General features: G+C 41.1%; 2 protein-coding genes across 2 annotated transcripts; both read left to right on the forward strand.

Annotated features, from left to right (window-relative positions):
* Positions 1–2,525: 2,525 nt before the first annotated feature.
* On the forward strand, positions 2,526–4,503 carry LOC109219633. Its single transcript, XM_019384107.1, has 3 exons — positions 2,526–2,857; positions 2,951–3,584; positions 4,348–4,503. The coding sequence occupies exons 1-3, from the start codon at positions 2,526–2,528 to the stop codon at positions 4,501–4,503; spliced, it is 1,122 nt and encodes a 373-aa protein (XP_019239652.1).
* A 9,240-nt stretch (positions 4,504–13,743) lies between these two features.
* LOC109219634 lies at positions 13,744–14,897 on the forward strand. The gene has a single exon (XM_019384108.1). It carries the CDS (start codon positions 13,988–13,990, stop codon positions 14,663–14,665), a length of 678 nt encoding a protein of 225 aa, XP_019239653.1. The 5' UTR covers positions 13,744–13,987; the 3' UTR covers positions 14,666–14,897.
* The last annotated feature ends 7,889 nt before the right edge of the window (positions 14,898–22,786 follow it).

The following is a 22,786-nucleotide window of genomic DNA, read 5'->3' on the forward strand; positions in this document are numbered from 1 at the left end:
AAGGTGCAGGATTACTCCGTCGTAGAACAGTTGAGGAAGACGTCCGCTCAGATTTCTCTGCTATCATTGTTGATACATTCGGAGAGTACTGCCGGGCCCTCATGAAGATCCTGAATGAAGCTCATGTCCCTAAAAAGATCACAGTAAACCATTTGGAGAAGATTGCCAACAAGATACTCGAGACAAACAGAATCACTTTCTCAGATGATGAGTTGCCTTTGTAGGGTACGGAGCACAATCGGGCTCTCTATCTCACATTGAAATGTGAAGATTCTGTGGTCACAAGGGTGCTAGTTGACAATGGTTCCAGTGCAAACATTTGCCCTCTCTCCACTCTGCACAAGTTGAACATTGATACTGAAAGGATCCACAAGAACAGTATATGTGTCCGAGGTTTCAGCGGAGGGGGGAAAAGATTCTGTTAGTGATATCGTGCTCTAACTGACGATAGGACCAGTTGAATTTACCATGGAGTTCCAAGTGCTAGATGTGGCCGTCTCCTACAATTTGCTATTGGGCAGGCCCTGGATACATGTTGCCAAAGTAGTTCCTTCTTCCCTGCACCAGATGGTAAAGTTCGAGTGGGATAGATAGGAGATCGTCGTGCATGGTGATGAGAACTCGTGTGCTTACAATGATACCTCCGTCCCGCTTATTGAAGCCGAAGATGATAAGGGGCCCTGGGTCTACCAAGTTTCTAAAACAGTGCCAGTTGAGAAGATTCTGGAGGGGGAGTGTATTCCAGGTCCAAAGTTAGCCTCCGCATCCGTCATGGTGGCGTCTGAAATGCTGAAGAATGGTTTTGTGCCGGACAAAGGTCTGGGCGCATCTTTACAAGGTATCATACAGCCCGTGTCTCTACCTGAAAATCTGGGTACGTTTGGTCTAGGATTCAAGCCTAAAGGGGACGAGTGAAAAGGGCTAAAAGGTCAAAAAAGAAGGCATGGTTGACTTCGATGAAGAGCTAATTGAAAGGTTCCAAAGTTTATTTGATGAAGTGAACATGGTGGAAATTGGGGAAGGTTCCAGAAAAGCAGATGTGCAGTTTATTGGGCCAAAAGTAAAGCTTAACAATTGGAAGGCTACTCCTCCCCCTACTCGGAAGGAGTTTTGGTAGTTTGCTTTGTTTTCCTTTATGTTATCTGGGTTATACCAGGGTTGTAATCCAGATTTTTATTTTTCGTTTGTTTTGATGTACAAACCCTTCTATCCTTTATTTTCAATGAAATGCAATTTCCCGTTTTTCATTACTCCTGATAGTGTCATTTTTGTTTTTCTTTGTACAGTTCTTTTTATGCTGGTTTCAATGACATGACATGCATGAGGAATTTTTGGCCAAGTCTTAAAAGCCAATCTAACTCTGAAATAATAATCCAAGAAGTAGAGTGCGATGCTGAAACAGAATATGATGAAGAGGAGGCATTTGAGGAAATTAGTAAAGAACTAAGTCATTTTGAAGAGAAACCCAAGCCTAATTTGAATGAAACTGAAGCAATCAATTTAGGAGATCCAGATAATGTCAGAGAAACCAAGATAAGTGTACACCTGGAACAACAAATCAAGGAAGAAATAATCAAAGCATTATTTGAATATAAAGATATTTTCGCATGGTCATATGATGACATACCAGGTTTCAGTACTGACTTGGTAGTTCATAAATTAGCAACTGATCCGGCATTTCCTCCCGTCAAGCAGAAGTTAAGGAAGTTCAAGACTGACATGAGTGTGAAGATCAAAGAAGAAGTCATAAAGCAGCTTGATGCGAAGGTCATTCGGGTTACTCGATATCCCACTTGGTTAGCTAATGTTGTGCCAGTTCCAAAGAAAGATGGTAAGACCAGGGTGTGTGTTGATTACTGCAATCTCAACAAAAGCAAGTCCGAAGGATAACTTCCCATTGCCAAATATCCACATTTTGATTGATAATTGTGCCAGGAATGAGATCGGGTCTTTTGTGGATTGCTATATGGGATATCATCAGATCTTGATGGATGAGGAAGATGCGGAAAAGACAGCATTTATCACGCCATGGGGAACATATTGCTACCGGGTAATGCTATTGTCAGCCCATTTTTAAGTTGCTAAAGAAGGATGCCGCGGTCAAGTGGACTAATGAGTGTCAGGAGGCATTCGACAAGATGAAGAGGTACTTGTCAAACCCACCTGTGCTAGTCCCGCCAGAACCTGGGAGACCTTTAATTCTTTATCTGACAGTCCTAGATAATTCGTTTGGTTATGTGTTGGGCCAACACGATATCACTAGCAAGAAGTAGCAGGCCATTTATTATCTCAGCAAGAAGTTCATTCCTTATGAGGTCAAGTATACTCTACTTGAAAGGACATGTTGCGCATTGACTTGGGTGGCAGAAAAGCTGAAGCATTACCTGTCATCCTACACTACTTACCTCATTTCTCGCATGGATCCTCTAAAGTATATCTTTCAAAATCCCATGCCCACAGGAAGACTTGCAAAGTGGCAGATTTTGCTCAGAGAGTTTGACATCGTCTATGTGACTCGGACTGCGATGAAAGCCCAAGCCTTGGCCGAGAACCTGGTGGATGAAGAGTATGAGCCATTGAGGACCTACTTTCCTGATGAAGAGGTGATGCATATTGACGAGGCTGAGAAGGATGAAAAGCCAGTTTGGAAACTTTTCTTTGATGGGGCCGCTAACATGAAAGGCGTTAGAATAGGAGCTGTGCTTATTTCTGAAACAGGGAATCATTACCCTGTCACAGCCCATCTTCGTTTCTATTGTACCAACAACATGGCTGAGTACGAGGCGTGCATTTTGGTTTTGAGGTTGGCTGTAGACATGGGCGTTCAGGAAGTATTGGTTTTGGGAGATTCAGATCTGTTGGTGCACCAAATTCAGGGAGAATGGGAGACTCGAGATTTGAAGCTCATACCATATCGACAATGTCTGCATGACCTTTGTCAACAATTCAGATCAGTAGAGCTCAGGCATATTCCTAGGATCCATAATGAGGTTGCCGACGCCTTGGCTACCCTGGCGTCAATGTTACACCATCCAAATAAGGCTTATATTGACCCTCTGCATATTCGTGTTCCTGATCAGCATGCTTATTATAACGTGGTGGAAGAGGAACTTGATGATGAACCTTGGTTCCACGATATCATGGAGTACATCAAGTCGGGGGTATACCCGGTACAGGCCACAAGAGATCAAAAGAGAACGATTCGACGCCTGGCTAGTAGATTTTTCTTAACCGGGGGAATTTTGTACAAAAGAACTCAAGATCTTGGATTGCTGAGGTGCATAGATGCTAAACAAGCTTCGACCATCATGGCTGAGGTTCATTCCGGAGTTTGCGGGCCGCATATGAGTGGATATGTTTTGGGAAAGAAAATTCTCCGAGGAGGATATTACTGGCTTACCATGGAGCGAGATTGCATCAGCTTTGTGCGCAAGTGTCATCAATGCCAGGTACAAGGTGATATGATTCATTCTCCGCCATCTGAGTTGGATACGATGTCCGCACCTTGGCCCTTTGTTGATTGGGCCATGGATGTCATTGGACCGATTTACCCGGCAGCATCGAACAGACATAGGTTTATTCTGGTGGCCATTGATTATTTCACCAAGTGGGTTGAAGCTATGACTTTCAAATCTATGACTACGAAGGCAGTGGTCGATTTTGTTCATTCAAACCTCATTTGCCGGTTCGGAATCCCCAAGGTAATCATCACGGACAATGGTGCTAATCTTAACAGCCATCTGAGGAAAGAGGTATGCCAACAGTTCAAGATTATGCATCGAAATTCCACTCCGTATCGCCCTAAGGCGAATGGAGCTGTTGAGGCGGCCAACAAGAACATAAAGAAGATACTTCGAAAGATGGTGCAAGGTTTTAGGCAATGGCATGAAAAGTTGTCTTTTGCTTTGCTGGGTTATCGCACTACTGTTTGCACTTCAGTAGGTGCAACCCCTTGTTGGTATGGGACTGAAGCAGTTATACCCGTGGAAGTCGAAATTCCATCCCTTCGGATTGTTGCTGAAGCTGAAATTGATGAAGATGAGTGGGTCAAAACCCGTTTGGAGCAGTTAAGTCTGATCGATGAGAAAAGACTGGCGGCAGTATGTCATGGTCAATTGTATCAAAAGAGAATGGCAAGAGCATACAACAAGAAGGTGCATCCCCAGAAATTTGAAGTGGGTCAGCAAGTACTGAAACACATCCTTCCACATCAGGCTGAAGTTAAAGGCAAGTTTTCCCCAAACTGGCAGGGGCCGTTCATTGTAACGAGAGTGTTGCCCAATGGTGCTTTGTATTTAACAGATATAGAAGGCAAATGTGTAGAAATGGCTGTCAATTATGATGCAGGCATCAGAGGTAGCTAGCTATCCCTACAGGAGCATACAAAACCCGGGCATCCTCCGAGACGGTCAGTATAACCGATCTCTTGCGATCAGGGTCCACACTCAGAGCGAGGAACTGGTTGATCAATTTCGGGCTCGAGCTCAGCCCGCCAGATTCTGAGGATATGTCCTACTTCGAAACTTCCAGGTCGCCCAGACTGGAGAAGTCTTCCAAAGCAGGCGAGTCTACACTATCAAAAAAAGAGTGAAGGGGATTGTCCGCACTATGGACCCCCTCATTGGACTTCTCCTTTCTCGCCTGGGCCTCCTCGAGCATGGAGTCAGTGTAGGAGGGCGTCCCCGCAATCTCAATTATATCGAGCACTTCCTTTTAGGGAAGAGCCGGCATCTTGGAGAGTCTCACCCTGGGTGTCCACGTCGATCATTTGAGTTGGAGGGGGTCGATCTCACGATTCTCCCCCTCGGATGCTGCCAATTTCCCAAGATAAGTCGTCCCATGGGTAACAAAAATAGGTTCATCATCCGGCTCGTCCCTAAGCCGGAGGAATGAGTTAGAATCCGAAAGCCGGAAACTGGAGCCCCTCATGGGCTTGCGGGCCACCCTTTTCTTTGGTTTCTTCACCTCGGAGCTCGGAAAAAACTTCCCCTTCCAAAGGTCTAAGTTCAGTGGTCATAGGAAAAACTGCAATAACAAAAGGGAAGAGGAGTTAGTTTAATAAAGGCGTAATGGCTTCCTGGCCACTTAAAACTTGTACCGGATTTTAAAGCCGATACACGAACTTACATTGTTCCCATTTGAACACTTCAACTTGACGGAATGAATATTGATAAACACTTTCTGTTGAACGGGTTCGCCAATCGCTCTGACAGGAATGCCATGTCACATATTTGGTCTTTATTATATGACATGTGGATTTGTGGGTCCTATATTATTAAAAGAAATAATCTTTAAAATTTTTAAATGGAATTTTAAAAATTAATCTCCCTTCTTCTCCTTTCACCCACTCTCTGCTTCAATTCTTCATACTCCTCACAAACCCGCCGGAAAGTTGATAAGCTCTTATCCATATTCAACAATGGTAGGTTTTGAACTTGGCTCTGTTCCATTCAATGCCGACGGATGGGGTCCACCAGATTCCTCCATCTCCATACCAAACCAAATCTCTAACGCCCCATTCGCTCCTTTCTTTCGCTCCGACAAGCTTGGTCGTATTGATGACTGGACTCGGTCTCTTTCAAACTGACCCGGATCCAACTCCAAGCAAAACGCTACTGATTCCGCCTTCGACTTCTCCGGCGACGATTCATTCGCTACCCTCGCCGCTGACGAAGACTCCTCTTTCCGCCTCGTCGACACTGCCGCCAAATCCCATCACCACGGGCAACACCGGCCGAAATTCAATCCTAGGTGGCGGTTCAACATCTTCTTCGCAACATCAACCCTCCCTGCATTTTGCACTATTTTTGGGATGATGATGGTACTTGTTTTCTTTCTTTGAGTTGCCAAAATCCTTAGGTGTCCGCCAAAATTGTTTAAGTTTTGAAAGGTGAAGTACTCATATTATTGTTCAGCTCTTTTCTGGGGTATGCTGGAAATGGCCTGGTTTATTTTCTTTATTTTTAATTTGTATTTTTTTCTAGTTTTAGATTTTTTAAAATCAAAACTACTGTAGTCACGCGCATAATTTTGGTGACTTGCACACACCTTGTCCACATCATCTTTGTCACTGCCACATGTGCATGGTCAACGGTCAAATAGGTTTATTAGTTACCGGATATGTGAGTTTGAGTGTTCAAATGGGAACAATGTAAGTTCGTGTATCGGCTTTAAAATCCGGTACAAGTTTAAGTGGCCAGAAAGCCATTACGCCTTTAATAAAAGATAGAAGCGTGGTATTGGCACCTCCCATCGGTCCTTCGAGAGTCCGCGCCATGTGCGCGAAGTACGATATTTGAGTACAGATACCCTCAATCCATTCCTTTAGCCGGGGAACCGCATTCGGAACCCGGACGACAGCTGCAAAACAACAAGCATGAATGAGAAGAAAGAACTTGAAGAAACATAATTTTGACATTTAAAGAGAGATTGCACTTACGAGACGCATTCCACTTCTCAGGGAATGGCATGTATTCAGGGGGGTCAAATCCTCGGTCTTCACTCAAACGAAACGTCCCTGCCAGCCCCGGTCTCGGTCTTTGTCTATTCTCGGAAAGGGGGCCTTGCTGGCCCGGCGAGTAAGCTTGATCAGTCCCCCTCGAAACATTCGAGAACTGTATAATCGAAGTAGGTGGTCGATTTTGAACCGGCGAGACTCATTCTTTTTCACAAAGTAGCGGAGGAGAATCACAATCCTCCACAGCGAAGGATGGATTTGCCCGAGGCACACCTCGTACCTCTTGCAAAAGTCCAGAATGACTGGGTCCATCGGGCCCAATGTGAAGGTGGAAGTATAAACACTTAAGTACCCCTCCATGTGGTAGTAATGACGTCCTCGGTCCCGGGGACTACTACGTCCTTGCCCTCCCAGTTGCAGTCCTTTCAAACTATAGGAAGAACGTCTTTAGTCACGGAGCATATGTACCTCGAAACTCCTTCGCCCCGGTCCTGTTTGCGTGAGGGCTTCTTGATTTTAAGTCATCTGCAATTGAGCAGCCTCCGGGAATGAATGCTTTCAAAGGATTCTTGGGGGCTGGTTCATTACCACATCAGGGGAAGCCGTTTTGAGGGTGACTACTTCAGGGGAAATTGCCTCAGTACCAGCGGCCGGTTGAGAAGATGAAGAGGAAACATGATGAGGAACGGATTTCGATGTTTTGGCCATTGTTATCTGGGGGAGGTTTTGAAAATTTGAATAAAGAATGCAAAGTTTTGGATAAACAGTTTTCGAAGATGAAGACCAAAGTATGAATATTTGAATAAAATTTGGGTAAAAACCTGGAAATCAGCGCGAAAATTGAAGAACAAGGATAAAGATATGAAGGTTTGGATGAAGTTTGATGATAGCTGGAAAGCTTGAAGGTAATAGCTTGGTCAAATGTAGAAAATGAACAAAGGATGGAGGCTTCTATAAGAAAACAGCTGACACTGCGCATTCGGGGGCAACCAGCCGATGGGCGACACGTGTCCGAAGTCAGAACGACGGACCTGATGGGACGTTTTGGCTTCCTCGTTTTAACGTACGAAGTAAGGAACCGTAGAGCATCTGTCATTTCCCTTCGTTTCGAAAATCCTACTCTTTGACAAATGAGGGGACTATATGTACATGGGTAAAATCGAGCCTAGTGAGCACCCCAATTTCTCGGGGAGGCAAACTGAGCAGGGTCATGAATGTGAGGAATCAGAATCAGAGCGAGGAGCCACTCATATCAAGGTTGGAGCAAAATACCTGCCCTCGGAGCCATCGGGACCACGTCCTCCGGGTCCTGTTCGTGTCCTAAGACCTCGGAGAACTTTACCAAACAACCGCACACGAACAACAAAGAGCCGTGATGTCCACGCCCAATGGGATATCACGGCACGAATCTCGGCCAGTATGGCAGAAAATCAGTGATTAGCGAAATGGATGATTTTTACCTTTCTCAGAATTGTACCTAGGGTAAAACTCCCCAACTATATAAAGGAGAAGCTTATTATTCATTAGACACACACTATAACACGCATATCAAGGCAATATACTTCTATTTCTGAATGCTATTCAAAGTTCTTGTTCTTGTTCATAAGTTCTCCATAAATGTTAGCTCGAAACAGAAGGCAGGTTCCTCGTTAAGCCATTAACCGAGCTCGGACTCATTCTTATCATTGGTTTGGTAATTTATTACGTCTTTTATTTTCTTAATCTAACGCCATTAATCACTTATATTGAATTAATCCACATATCCTTAAAACCGCGTATAAATTCAATTATTATCCATTTTTAAGGGTAAACAGACAGCAATTCAGGTAATAAATTAAGACCCAGGAAAGGTATAAAGTATTGCTTTTCTGGACTCAAAGCACAAAAATTGGTGAAAAAACCAATTGATGACCGATTTATATATAACGCATGGGTTGAATGCGCTATACCTTAACGACACGTTTGTCTGCTAAGGTATAGCGCATGCAACACATGCGCTACATTTGAATTTTAAAATGGCGGTCAAAATATAAGTGTAGCGCATATACGGGATGCGCTATACCTGAAGTTGAAAAGACAGGTAGGTATAGCGCATCCCATATATGTGTTATACTTATATAAAAAATGGCCCAGCCATCTTCCTCGACAACGTTGTGAAACATCGTCCCCCCCCCCCCTATTGTTTATGCAAAAATCTCCATTGGAGCCCACCCGTCTCCCAAAAATCGTGTCCCCTCCGTATTTTAGCGAGCTAACACCAGATTCAAGATATTGTCGTGTAGTGGATCTCGTCTATTGCTTGTTTCGGCTCCCAAATCATCAACTTTTCACTATTCAAAAAGTTGTAAATCGAGGTATTTCGACTTGCTTTTTGGTAAAACTCATGTATATATAGTGCTTATTAGTTATTTTTACTGTGTTGTATGCTTTTTATGATCGTTTTGTGATATAATTATTTTTTTGTTTTTTATCCGGATTAGTTTATTTATGTGCTAAAAATTATTAAAAATATATATTATTATTTTATTGAATAATTTGTGTTATATGTGATTTTAGTGTTGTATATATTAGTATGTGACTTTATTGTTGTTTAGTATCCTTTAGTGTTATGTTGTACCGTTAATTGTTATGTAATGCCCTTTAGCATAGTAAAACTGATAATAAGTTTTAGCTTATGGTAGTTGACTTTGTTTATGGCCATTTAGAGTAGTGTGACTTTAGTGCTCTTTAAGATTCTGCAGTCTAGAATAAAAACTACATGCTCTCCTTAACAAACTCGGTTAGAGTACTCAATTATGGATTTAAAGTATTAGTAGATAATTATCAAATATTAGATATGAATCATAAAATAATCAGTTGACGAAGGACTTATCCCAGTTACCATACACAATCTCAAACGCACGTTTACGCCCGAGAAATGCCTTTCTTTTGGTAATGGTACATCCATATACCTAGTGGACAGATGTTATACACTCTTTAATCGTGTACCTTATGGACGATTCAATGTGTGGAATCAAGACAAGAGAAATCAAGTCAACATTCAAGTTAAAATGTTTCCGACTGAATGTGTCCATATCACAAGTGTGGGTGGCAAAGTATTTTCCCTCAATCCACATATTTGTTTTCAACTTTCTCGCACGCAGCATCCATGTAAAACCTTGATACCATCTACGACAAATAACCTTGTATACTTCCGAAGATGACTCATGAACCACGATCTCACGACACTCTTTTGTGCTGTACATTCGCACCGCCCTGCTTAGGCGCGCTTTATCAGCAAAAAACATATTCTTTGACAGCACTGTTGGTCTAGATTTATCCCACTTAGTTGTCCGAATATCGTCAAGATCCCTTGTGAGGGCATCCACATCCGGCATATTGGCTATTGATCAAGGTATGGAATTCCCCTCGAATGAAAGGGCACATATGACTCGTACACTCTAGGTCTAACGGGAGGTGGAGTCTGCATATATGGAGCATGCTCATTGGTGGCATCATGTTCCCTCGGCAAATCAGGTTAATAATTCCCATCCTCATCATCATCACCCTCATAAGGGAAGGGTGTGTCATCTCCAGACTCATCAGCATTGTTTTCATAATCACTATCATCTTCCTAACTCTGTGCATCTGCTAGATCCTGATAAATATAACGTATTCGGGCAATTGAGTAAGGACAGGACCTTCAAGTTGCTCGTTTTCACTGCACAACCAATAAAATAATGAGTTTCTCAAATTCATCCTAAAATTATAAATAAACATTATCACTTAACTTATAAATCATAATCTGTTGATATTCCATGATGCATATTATCCTGTTGTTGATGACTACCGGATGGACCACCATGATCCAACACACCAAAATTGGGCATATTTTAACTGTCCGTTGGTTCATAACTTATAAAATTCATATCTAGCCGGTACCCCCTTTGGAATATATGAGTGCTAATACAAATATAATAGATAAAAAAAATAGTAATATAAAGGAAAATTAAAAATTTACCACTCGGCTTGTGGATTATGTAAACTTGGGGAGAAATTATGTCCTCGCTTTTCATTCGCCCGTGGAGATAAGTTTAGATCTGGTCAAACTCTTTCAAAGGAACTTGTTCGGATAAAACTGCTCCAAAAAAACTACCCGATGATTGAGGGTTATCCCTATTTTGCGAAACCTCAATATTGCGAATGTCTTCAGACTTGACGTACATTTCCAACATTTTTATCACAAGAAGTTCCTTGGGTTCATCCGGAGTCCTCAAAAAATCTGCCAGAGTTTCATCGTCTTTGATGTTTAACTCAGCATAACAATTAAGCAACCCTTTGCGGAGTAACAAATTACAGAATCTTTCGGTTACTTTAATATTAACCGAACGTTTTCTCACACTAATTTTTTTTTACATATAAACAAAATCAATTTATCATACTCCATTGTAGGTGGCAACTTAACAATACTCTATGGAGAACAACTATAGCGTACTAAGTTATTCTTCACCACAATCTCACCCCCGCCCCCATATAATGTAACCCTAAATTTTTGCTCTTCGGACATTATGACAAAATGCAAAAAAAGTTAAGCAAACAAATATTTCGGAAGACCCTGGAGGACTCTGAATGGATTTTTAACGGAACAATGAAACTCCTTAAACAAGCAAAAAACTAATGCGGGGGTACAATAATTGAGGGTATAGGCGCATTCATAATACGCGCTATATATGTAGCGCGTATTTTGCATGCGCTATAGCCTCAATTATTGGTGGGTCAGTAAAGTTCAAATATAGCGCATGGATTGAGTCAGTAAAGTTCAAATATAGCGCATGGGTTGCATGCGCTATATCCTAACGGACAAACGTGCCGTTAAGGTATAGCGCATTCAACCCATGCATTATATATAAATTGATCATCAGTTGATTTTTTACTTATTTTTATGTTTTGAGTCCAAAAAAATAACACTTTGATTTCGGCCTCGATACTTACGGTTAGGATGAACAGGAATTCATGTAATAAATTAAGACCCAGGAAAGGTACGATTTGGAAGTACAGGCTAAAGTTTCATTGGCAGATAGTGATAAATTTCACTTCTGAAATAATAAGGTCTGTTATAACTAAATCTACAAGGACAATAATTTTGAAAGAGGTGGCAAAAGGATTTATATCTGACATTTACATCAATTCATGGAGTTTATGAGTGTTATGAAATACCCTTGAATGTCCATGTGTTAAAAATTTGTCTCATCAAAACTCTATGTGATAAATTATTGTCTTTAATATTCTGTAAGATATTTTTAGGATAACTTACTCCAAACACTCATATAATACGATTCAACTGCAGATATTTTCAGGATAAATTACTCTAAACACTCATGAAAATATGATTCAACTGCACATGCATTTTTTGTGTTTCAATATCGTACACTTACACCTGCTATATTATGGAATACCTACATGAATATACTGATGTTATCCTTAATTTTTAGAGATAATTTCAAAGACATCCATCATGTTTTATTCGATCACATAGCCGCCCCATGTAATTTACAATATTACGCTTGCTTCTCTTATATTAATTTTTTATAACAATTTATTTTACCTATTTTTCACTAATGTAAATAAAATGCAGTTTAACAAATCTGCCCTTTTCTAATATTAAATTCTTTCAATTAATTATCTCTATCAAAATAACATATTAACAAATTCTTTAAATTTAAAATAAAAAGCCGGTTATTATTTTAGATAAAGCTGCCCTTTTCCTTTGAAATTTATTTTACACAGATAAATAACCTGAATAAGACGTTATTTCCATCAAGAGTACAAAATACTACTCGTAACGAATTCTCATATAACAAATCAATTATTTGGACTATACTATAAAAGTTTAGTAACTCAGCATGTTCTTTTCGTTTCCCTAGGTCATATTCTATATATTCGATGATAGGACCGTTGTTAAAACTCCATAATTATAATCAAATACTAAGTAGAGCCATTATCTGCAAGATACTCTGTAATTTTTCATAACACATATGCAAGCTTTCCTAGGAACAGGACATGATATCTACCACATTGTAAACACTGCTAAGGGACATTATTACCATGTTAAACCATGTTAAGATAAATGATTTGAGACTAGATGCAGCTAACAATGCTTAAGCAATAGAAGTTGTTATTCAAACATATGTCATGCATCTATTACATAGAGTAAATAGTATATATTTTTTCCAATTATCCCTTCCCAGGTGAGACAAATGACACCAGAAACCAGTTTATAATAACACGAAGCCCTTTTAAAGGGAAGTTCTGTGAAGATGTGCATGTTCTGTTTGATTTTGTTGGGAAGTGCAGGATCACATGGTCTGCAAATTAGTCTCATGTGACCACATGATGCCCGGGACTTCTCCCAAGTCATTATGATCTCTGCTAGAGTTATTTAGGGTCAAACTGCTAATCAAAGCGTATTTTAATTGTCACTACTAACTATTTTTTAAAATAATGGTGCAGTAGGAGTCAGTTTAAGCGCATCTCGACTATTTTATCGACTATTTTATCGATTACCAATTAGTACAGAATATTCGTCTATGCTCAAATCTGAATCCCAACATTTCATGATTTTCATTAACTTGTACGCCACACTACTAACAGATGAGAAATCTTTATTGCTTCAGTTGAAAAGGGTGTTAGGATCGAAAAAATCAAGTGTCATGCGGAAGCTAGTAGCGCAACCCTGAACGATGATAAATCCAACAACAAAAGAGAAATACCAAAAGAGACACAAACATTTAACGTGGTTCGGTCAACTGACCTACGTCCACAACGGAGATGAGCAATCCACTATAATAAAAAGAGAGTACAAAATATCGAGAGAACAATCTCACGAAGAGGCAAACACAAGTGACACACTAACACTTGTCCCGTAAAGTTCTCCCCCTAAACAAGACTCTCAAGCCCCCTATGGCTACATTGTGGATGCTACTGAATGTGAAGGAAGGATCCTCAATTTATAGAAGTCCAAACATTTTCCTACAAGAAAAGGGACTAGCCAAATATGGAAGAATTTATAATTTCCTTTTACAAAAAGGAAAACCTAGTTAAGGTAATTATATTGCCCTTTTCCTTCAAGAGATAGGAAAACCAAATATGGTAGGAAAATTATGGCAAACACCTAACAAAGGGGACAACCAACAATTAGCTTGGAAGAGAGAGCTGGTATCACCTTATTGTCTTTGTATGCAGCTTGTTAATTGAATCCCTTAAAGACAATGAGATTCCACGTTCAGAACAGCTCTCTTTTAGCTCCAAAAGTTGTCCATGTGCTGTTCCCATATTTTTTTAAATACATCAATATAATAGCTCATTTGTTTCTGCTTCACCAGACCACTCAGTTTAAATATTCTCACCGTCCAAATATTTACTACTACTACTCCTCCTACATATACCAAAGAGATTCCTTAAAAAGAGTTCAATAGTTCAACAACAACACAGTTTCCTCCCCTTTAGCCAACTCTATTGTCTCTTTTTTGCCCCTTTACTGATAGAACTAACATGGTGTCCTTAGAAACTGCCACTAGATCTGTTGAGCAGAAATCAAGTCCCCGGATTTCGTTCTCTGCAGACTTTCTTGATGAGAAAAACATCATATCCATAAGTCCGACTTGTCAAGTAGAGAAAAAATGTGAAAAGGAGCTTAATGCAGCAGAATTTGAGTTCCTATCCAGCAATTTTACAAGCGGAAACATGACTACAGCGGATGAGCTAATATTTGATGGTAAGCTACTTCCGTATTGGCAAATGCACCATGCTGAAAAACTCAACAAGATTAGTCTCAAAACAGAAGAAATAATGACTGAAACTGAGGTGAAAAGTAAAGAAGAGATGAATAGGCCAACAAATTGGTTTATTGATGAGGATCCATCTCCTAGGCCACCAACATGTAACGTTTTATGGAAAGAGTTGCTGAGATTGAAAAAGCAAAAGCAGAGACCTTCCTCTTTATCACCTTCTTCTTCTTCTTCTTCTTCTTCTTCCAGCTCGAATTCTGAAATTTCTCCAACAGATGAAAGCAAAGAGAAGCATGTGAACAAGATTAAGAAAAGGCTGGAGAGATCTAGGTCAGCAACTATAAGTGTAAGACCTTTGATTACTGTGCCAATTTGCACACAGGGTAAAAATAATGCACTACCACCTCTTTTTTCCCTCAAGAAAGGAAGACTAGAGAGGTGAAAACAGAAATTAAAGGTGATCATCTTTGTTAGTCATTATGTAAAGATGTTCTATAGTGTTTCCTTAATTTTTATTTGCTTCATTTGGATCTAGATTAATGTTTATTCCAAGGATATGCTTTCATTTCGTGTAATGTATCAGAGACTAATTCCGTTCGTATAGTCTCGAGAACCATGTAATCTGACAATTTTTAGCTTTAATAATTCAGAACAGAAAAAAAAAATTAACCTTATGCCTTGTATTTCAATTTTCCCTAAAACACTTGAGTTAGAGTAACTGCAATTTTCTTCTGCAATATTTCATAGTTGAAGACGTTCTTATATAATTCATTTTTTCGGTAAAATGAGTTCAAGATTTACTTTTTCATTATACGAAAAGAACGGAAGGTACAGACAGTTCAGACATAAACTTACAGCAAAATATTTAGTTTTGCTGAGTAGGTAATTGTATAGGTAACGATTTGAATACTGAAGTGTCGGCGAGTGCTCTCTTGAGGCCCAATCGTCAAATAAAATTTCAAGATCGTTAATTGGAAAATATAATCGCTCATGGAAATACTCTATACTTCTCAGTGCTTAAAGATACGAGGACGACTTCCATATTTCTGGGGTTGCGACATCTATAGATCCCCAGTTGCCTCGTGCTGTTCTATTGCACTATTGCCACTTTCCAAAACCAAGAAATTTATTTATTCTTTTCCTCATTATTTTGAATATTGCTCTTATTTTCATGTTAAAAACTTTTTTTTTACTATCTAAAGAATAATGAAATGTTGCAAAAGTTAAGTTTTCACTTCTAATCCAAAGAAGAATAAGAATGTGCAACCATTAATGAAAATAATGATTGAAAGTTGTAACCTTTCCTAAGTTAATAAAACGGTTGGAAAAATTGAAATAATTTTGATAGTTAAAGTAACCAATAAATTTAGTACCAAACTTGTCCTCTTCACATTCCACCTTGCACCCCTTTTTCTCTTCAAAAATTCAGTACAAAGAACATACATACACCCGGGCCCCAGAATAGAAGAATTTATTTGAACTTCATACTTGATATGCAAGAGAAATAAGTGTATGATTTGTGACTTCAAAGTCGATATGCAAAAGAAATCAGTGTATGATTTGTGACTTAGAGTGTAATCTTCCAAGAAAAGGTGAGAGCCTAAGATGGTAAATTAAAAGTGCAAGGAAAATACCAATGGCGGAGCGAGGAGAAATTCAAAAATATTTCTTGAAAGGCACAACTACCAAGAAGAACGCGAAGCCTACATTGTCCATGAACTTGGACAAATATGTTGGGTATTTAAAGAGAAAATTGGAGCCAGAAGGTTAAAAAAAATTAAACTATAATAATTGTATTTATCTATTACAGATACTTGAGTTTTCCTTTAAACTTTATTATTGAAGTACTGATAGTTTTTGATATTTTTGATAACACATTTTGTTAATGCATTGACAAATCAAAAATATTGTTGTCTCCTCTTTGTGTTTGACCAAAAAGTATGAAACCTTTAGTTAAACCAATATTATATGAGTTGATAATGGGTAAAGCCTAGTTACCGATAATGACTTCTTGATCCAAAACGTATTTGTGAGGATAATGTGGGGGTTCGTTATAACAGATTTAATGCGATGTACATTAAATGATACGATCATAAATGAGAGATGAGTAATGATAAGCAATAAATATGTTAAATGTCAACAAATGTAAATAGAGAGAATGATTTACCCAATATTGAATGAGGTGGATGATTCCACTTTTTGACAATAATGTAAGACAAATGGATATGAGAATATAGGAAGCTTTCTCGGATCTGATGCGAGAAATATGGAATAAACAGCAAACCGAATCTCATTGGAAAGGTAATCTTTGTATTTTATTTTAGAGCCAACTTTTCAAGAGAGTTCCTATCTTCTAGAATATTACATACCCTTTGCCTTATCTCTTCTACTATTTATATGGGATATTCCCGAAAAAACCATAAAAGGTACAACAGAAGGAATATCGAATGGAGTATTCCATTGGTTAGTTCCAAAGTTATACTAGCTGTTACTTCTATCTTTTGTTGCTCGACCTCGACCCTGATGAACCACTCAACATTTCAATCCATTCGCCACTAATCGACCTCGGGCGAACTGTCTATGATAAGTTACAATTCTCACGATAATTACCTTCCTCGTGCTAAATCTTCTCGGTCGAATTTTGACCCATACAGTTAGTCCCTCTGCTTATCGAGGCTGCCTTTTGGTCGACCTCGATGAGCAGACTTTGCTAGTCACAGTTTGGGGAGATTCGGGTGGGGAGGTCGAGTAGTCGGAGTTGCGGTCGAGTTAATGATGTGGCGTTTTGAAATCCATGCTTAATGACGTCGGTTCAGAAATGAAGTCACAGCTTCATGCGTCATCATTACGTTTCTTCCCGATGCGTTGACTCGTTTCCTGTGTCCCTGATGTTTCCATCCTAGTTCATTTAACAATTATTTTTCTCGATTTGTGCGCGGATATTCTATAAATAAAAGGGGGAAACCCTTTGCACGAGACTTTACATTTCCAATCTTTCGAACCTGTGTAGCTGCTCCTCTTCTTCTTCTTCTTCTTCTTCTTTCGGCATTCCTATTTTCTACACCTTTTTCCATTATCACTTCCTGTATTTTTAATTCATGCACTTTCAATTCCCGCACTTTTAATTCCCTCACACAAATATAACAAAAGATGGCTAGTGCATCTTCCATTCCTGAGGAGACCCTTGACCTGGTTCTGTTGTCAGTGGCCTTGCTTTCTCACGATGATGGGGAGGCCATTGTTGCGGAAGATGAAAGCTTCCCCATAGTGGAAGAAACCGTTCCTCGTAGTGATAGGGCCAGGTCGGACTTCTCAAAGTCACCTGAGGACGAGCTTGAGCCTTTAAAATTCGAGATGGGAGCGGTCCATCTTGCCGGGCTTAAGGCCAAGTACGACATCCCTGCTTACATCGATCTGGTCCCAGATGGGAGAGATGTGATCCACATTCACCGTCCTAGGTATTGCAAATTTTACGCGTATCCGTTTCAAGTGGATATTCTCTTACCCTTCCCCCGTTAGCAGAGGAATTTTGCCGCTACTATGGCATCTATCCAGCCCAGCTCTCTCCTTGCATCTATAAACTGTTTATTATGTTGATAAAGTACGCGGAGTTGGCCAATCGTGGAATTTTTATCCGCCATTTCCTACATCTTTTTGCACCAAGCTTTCAACGAGGTACGATAACATACCTCCCCCACCGTGGGACCAAGGGACTGGTGGTGAAAATGGACGATAAGGCAAATTGTCGATGTTGGGTCAACTATTTCTACATCAAAACCGAGCATGTGGTGGCGAACCCTAGTGGATACCCCGAGGAATGGAACTTCGCCCGTAAGTGTTTTTGTTAACTGATCGTTTGTTCTTTCTTCGATGACTTGATCGTTCTTCTTTTGTGCAGTCGAGAAGGATCTTCCTACGTTCGTCGCCGATATTCGTGATTGGGTGGCTCAAATTTTGCCCCACACGGTGGGGATCCGTGAGTGGTCATCGTTCAATAAGAAATTTGGACGTAAACCTTCTTCGACCGGTAAGTCAAGTCTCGATCTTCAGTTATTTCAACCGTAATGTCGTTCTCTTTTTCACTTACGTGGTTTTTCTTTGTTGTTAGTTTGGGGGTTCTGAGGAAAGCGAAGACTCCCACCCCAGCTTTCCGTCAATCAGGTGCCTCGACCGAGTCTTTACTCGCTATGACTGTAGGCGATTTCGCACAAACAGCTGCTTCTTCTCCGGCCTCACGTAGGCTTGGTTGTCGGGCGACTGCCCTATCAGTGGAGACTCCTACTTCTCCAATATTACACTTAGTGGACGAGTCATCGTCGGGCGAAGAGAATGCGGTTCCGCTAAAAAGGCGGAGAATAGAGGTTGGCGATGAGGCGGTAGAGAACGAAAAGCCGACGAGGGGTGATCCCGGTGGTCCATGATCGCGCCCGAGGGCAGCATGGTTTTTGACGCAGAGACTGCGTCCCCTTCAGATGTTATCGCTCCCTTGCCAGAGGTCACCATGGTCGCACTGACGAACGATCTGTCAACGTCTGAGCCGGTCGACATTCCTTCCTCGTCGAGGAGAGGGAGAAAGGTGTGATCGTAGATGACTATGAGTTCGGTTACGACGTCGACCCCGAAGAAGAAAGGATGTTCGATGAGGGGTTTACCAGTGTGGAGGTGAGAACGGATGGATCCATCGTTCTATAGTCATTCCCTTGTACTGCGAACTGTTGACGAACACTGAGAGTGTGTTCCCTTCTTTGGTCCCTTTTTGCTCTGGCACTGAGAACAGGACTCTACGGTCTTTTAAGAATGCCGGCCTATCGTTAAGCATATCAAGAATGGTTTTGGGGGTGAGTTGGTACCCTTGTTTTTGTTCTTGTACCTTGCGTCTTTTCTCCTTTTTATTCTTACTGATTCTTTTTGGCTCTTTTTCTCTTTAGACTCTTATTTTGGAGATCGAGAGCTCCCGCCGAGAAGAGAAGCGGAAGGTGGTTGATAACTAGGTATTTTGTAGTGTTTTATGCTCCTTCTTGCTTATGCTTTGGTTATAAATTGCTACAAAAATGGTCCCAAAAGGGCTCATAAGTGTGTTTGTTTGCAGGTTTGATCGACAAAGTGACGAAATGTCAAAGTTCGGCTTAAAAGGAGTGAAACTTGCTCAAGCACAAAAGACAAGGCAAACTGAGGGCAAAAAAGGCCTAGTGCGGCCGCATTCGACTTTGCGCGGTCCGCACTAGGTAGATTCAGAGAGATGGCAAAACCAGGCTTCAGGCAATGCGGCTGCAGTACACATAGCGCGGTCCGCAGTGAAGGCTCCGCGGCCACACTACCTTTTTGTGCGGTCCGCGGACAAGAGATTCAGAGAGATGGAGATATGCCAAGTCCAAGCCATGCGGTCCGCGGTTGTGATTGTGCGGACCGCGCCAGCTGCCTCCGCGGCGGCGGTCCATTCTACGCGGCCCGCGGAGCCCAAGTTCAGAGAGCCCAGAATTGAAGTCAAAGAGCCTAGTGCGGCCGCGGTCCATTTCATGCGGCCCGCACTGACCCCGCAGGGGTATTTTTGTCCAGTTTTTCTATCCTAGTATAAATAGAACATTTTACCATTTTTAGGTCATCGGTTAATTCCAGAACTTAGTTGCTCGTGAGAACATCATTTGTAGCCATTTTTGGCATCTTAGCTTCAAATTAACGATAGATTCTGGTACTTTAATTTAGTATTTAATTAATATGTCTTGTTCTTCATCTATTTCTTCATTTTCTCCTTAGAGCATGAGTAGCTAAACCCATTAGCTAGGGTTGTGGCTCAACCCTAGTGTGGGTAATTGATGGGTGTTGCCATCTAGGGTTGGATTTACTATGGGTGTTTGCTATTTGGGTTGATTTTATGTTTTAATCTATGAATTGGTGGTTGCAAACACTGATTTGAGCTTTGTTGATTTGACTCTTCTTGAGAGAGAGAGAGCTTAAGTCTCCAAAATTGACCCAACAAGGAATTGGGATGGACTCGTGAGAAATGATAGTCCCAATTAACGGGTTAAACCTCGAGAGAGTAATCACCCTACTTGAACCCTAGTTGCTTGATCTATTTTGCCTACCCATTTGGTCTCGAGAGAGTCAATTGGGCAAAATCACTCTCTCTACCGAGAGGTGTGAGAGTGGGTAAAATTGTGCACTGGTTATAGCATAAGCCCCAATTATGTGAATCGAACCTTAGTAGTATCTACCCGTCAATTAGCCACCTAGGTGATGTCACGACCCTAGTGCCTTTCTCCCCATTATATAAAACCATAGCAATTATTTCATAGCATAATCTAGTTTCAATTAGTAGTTTGATAATAGTAGTTTATAATTGAAAAACCCAAAAATCTTGGAAGTGACATTTAGAACAACTATACGACATTAGTCTAGATAGATACCCAGCTCCAATTTCTAGCTCTCTGAGGAATTCGATCCTGACCGTCATATCGGGTAAAAGCTATTGCGACCCTCTCTTCCTACTTTATAGTAGTGTGGAGTTGGCAGCGATCAGTGGTTTTCATGAAAATGATTTTGAAGTATCGCAGGTATCGTGACAAGTACCGTGAGATGCGTGCCGGGTTAAACGCGGATGGTAATTTCCAGTCCCTTAGAGACGAGGTGGGGCAGAAGGACAAATTGCTCGTGAGGTTCATTGGCAGATGTAGTGATCTCGAGGGAGCGCTTAAAGCCAAGGAGGACGAGCTCGAGCTGAGCAAAGGGGGCGTGGCTGAGTGTGTCGACCTTCAAGCTCAAGTGGCATCTTTGCAGGCTAAGCTTGAGCAGAGCTCAATCAGAGCTAACGGCTTGAGTGATGAGTTGATTGAGAAAGTGGCAGAGTTGGAGCGGGCCAAGAAGGCGAGGATGGCGGCTTTGGCGAAGGTGGCGGCATTAGAGGATACCATTCGTGTCCTTAGATTTGAGCGGGCGATTGAAGCAGAGATGGCCGCACTCAAGGAGGCGAGGTTTGATGAACGGATTGGTGGTCATGAGAAAGATATCTCAGACCTGAATGAGCGGATCGCCATTCTTGAGGCCGAGAAAACGCAGCTACTGGCTCAACCGGCTTCATCCCATGCTTCCACTTATCCCGATGTTCCACGGGATTTTTACGAAAAGTGGATTCATGCCGAGGCTCAAGTAGATATATATTCAGGGGATTGATGATGGCATGGAGGGTTTCTAAGGCCGAGCTTGAAGACATTTGTGCTAAGGAGCGCTCAGCTCGGCTCGCCTGTGGTTACGATCCAGCTACGCCAGGGACTGGTGATGGTGAAGATGATTTGGACGGACTTGAGTCAAGTACTTGGTATGATGACGAGGGAGATAGTGGTGACGATGCTGGGGGCGATGCTGCCGAGTAGTATTCTTGAAATCTTTTTTTTTTGTGTGGGTGTCTTTCTGGCCCTTATTAAGACATTTTTTGTAATGGAATGATAATAACCCTTTGTTGTACGTTATTTGGTCATTTATTTTCTTTGAATGTTTTTCAAATAGTTGCTTTAGAAGGGTTGTGTCGGTGGTATGTGCTATCTCCAGCATGGTAGAGTATATCTTTGATTGAATCTGGGTGAAGTCTCATGTCGTCATAATTAACTCAAACAAAGTTATCTTCTAAATCGAACTCAAGTCAGGTTGAGTATGGGTTGAATTTGAGTGTGGTCGAATATAATTCTTCACTAATTCGAACGAGGTCGAACGTCACATAATTCGAACGAAGTCGACTGTGACTCGTTTCGAGCGAGGTCGAATGTTGACTCATAGTTGAACGAAATCGAATGTGAGTCGATTCGAGCGAGGCCGAATGTTGACTCGTAGTTGATTCGGATGAGGTCGAATATGAGTCGATTCGAGCGAGGTCGAACGTTCACTCGTATTTGATTCGATCAAGGTCGAATATGAGTCGATTCGAGCGAAGTCGAATGTTGACTCATATTTGATTCGAACGAGGTCGAATATGAGTCGATTTGAGCAAAGTCGAATGTTGACTCGTATTTGATTCGAATGAGGTTGAATATGAGTCAATTCGAGCGAAGTCGAATGTTGACTCGTAGTTGATTCGAACGAGGTCAAATATGAGTCAATTTGAGTGAAGTCGAATGTTGACTCGTAGTTGATTCGAACGAGGTCAAATATGTGTCGGTTCGAGCGAAGTCGAATGTTGACTCGTAACCGATTCGAACGAGGTCGAATATGAGTCGATTCGAGCGAGGTCGAATGTTGGCTTGTAGTTGATTCGAACGAGGTCGAATATGAGTTGATTCGAGCGAGGTCGAATATGAGTCAATTTTAGCGAGGTCGAATGTTGACTCGTATTTGATTCGAACGAGGTCAAATATGAGCCAATTTGAGTAAAATTGAATGTTGAATCGTATTTGATTCGAACGAGGTCGAATATGAGTTGATTCGTGCGAGGTCGAATGTTGACTCATAGTTGATTCAAACGAGGTCGAATATGAGTCGATTCGAGCGATGTCGAATGTTGACTCGTAGTTAATTTGAACGAGGTCGAATATGGGTCGCTTCGAGCGAAGTTGAATGTTGACTCATAGTTGATTCA

The sequence above is a fragment of the Nicotiana attenuata genome, unplaced genomic scaffold (genome assembly GCF_001879085.1).
Source record: "Nicotiana attenuata strain UT unplaced genomic scaffold, NIATTr2, whole genome shotgun sequence".
Classification (NCBI taxonomy): Eukaryota; Viridiplantae; Streptophyta; class Magnoliopsida; order Solanales; family Solanaceae; genus Nicotiana; species Nicotiana attenuata.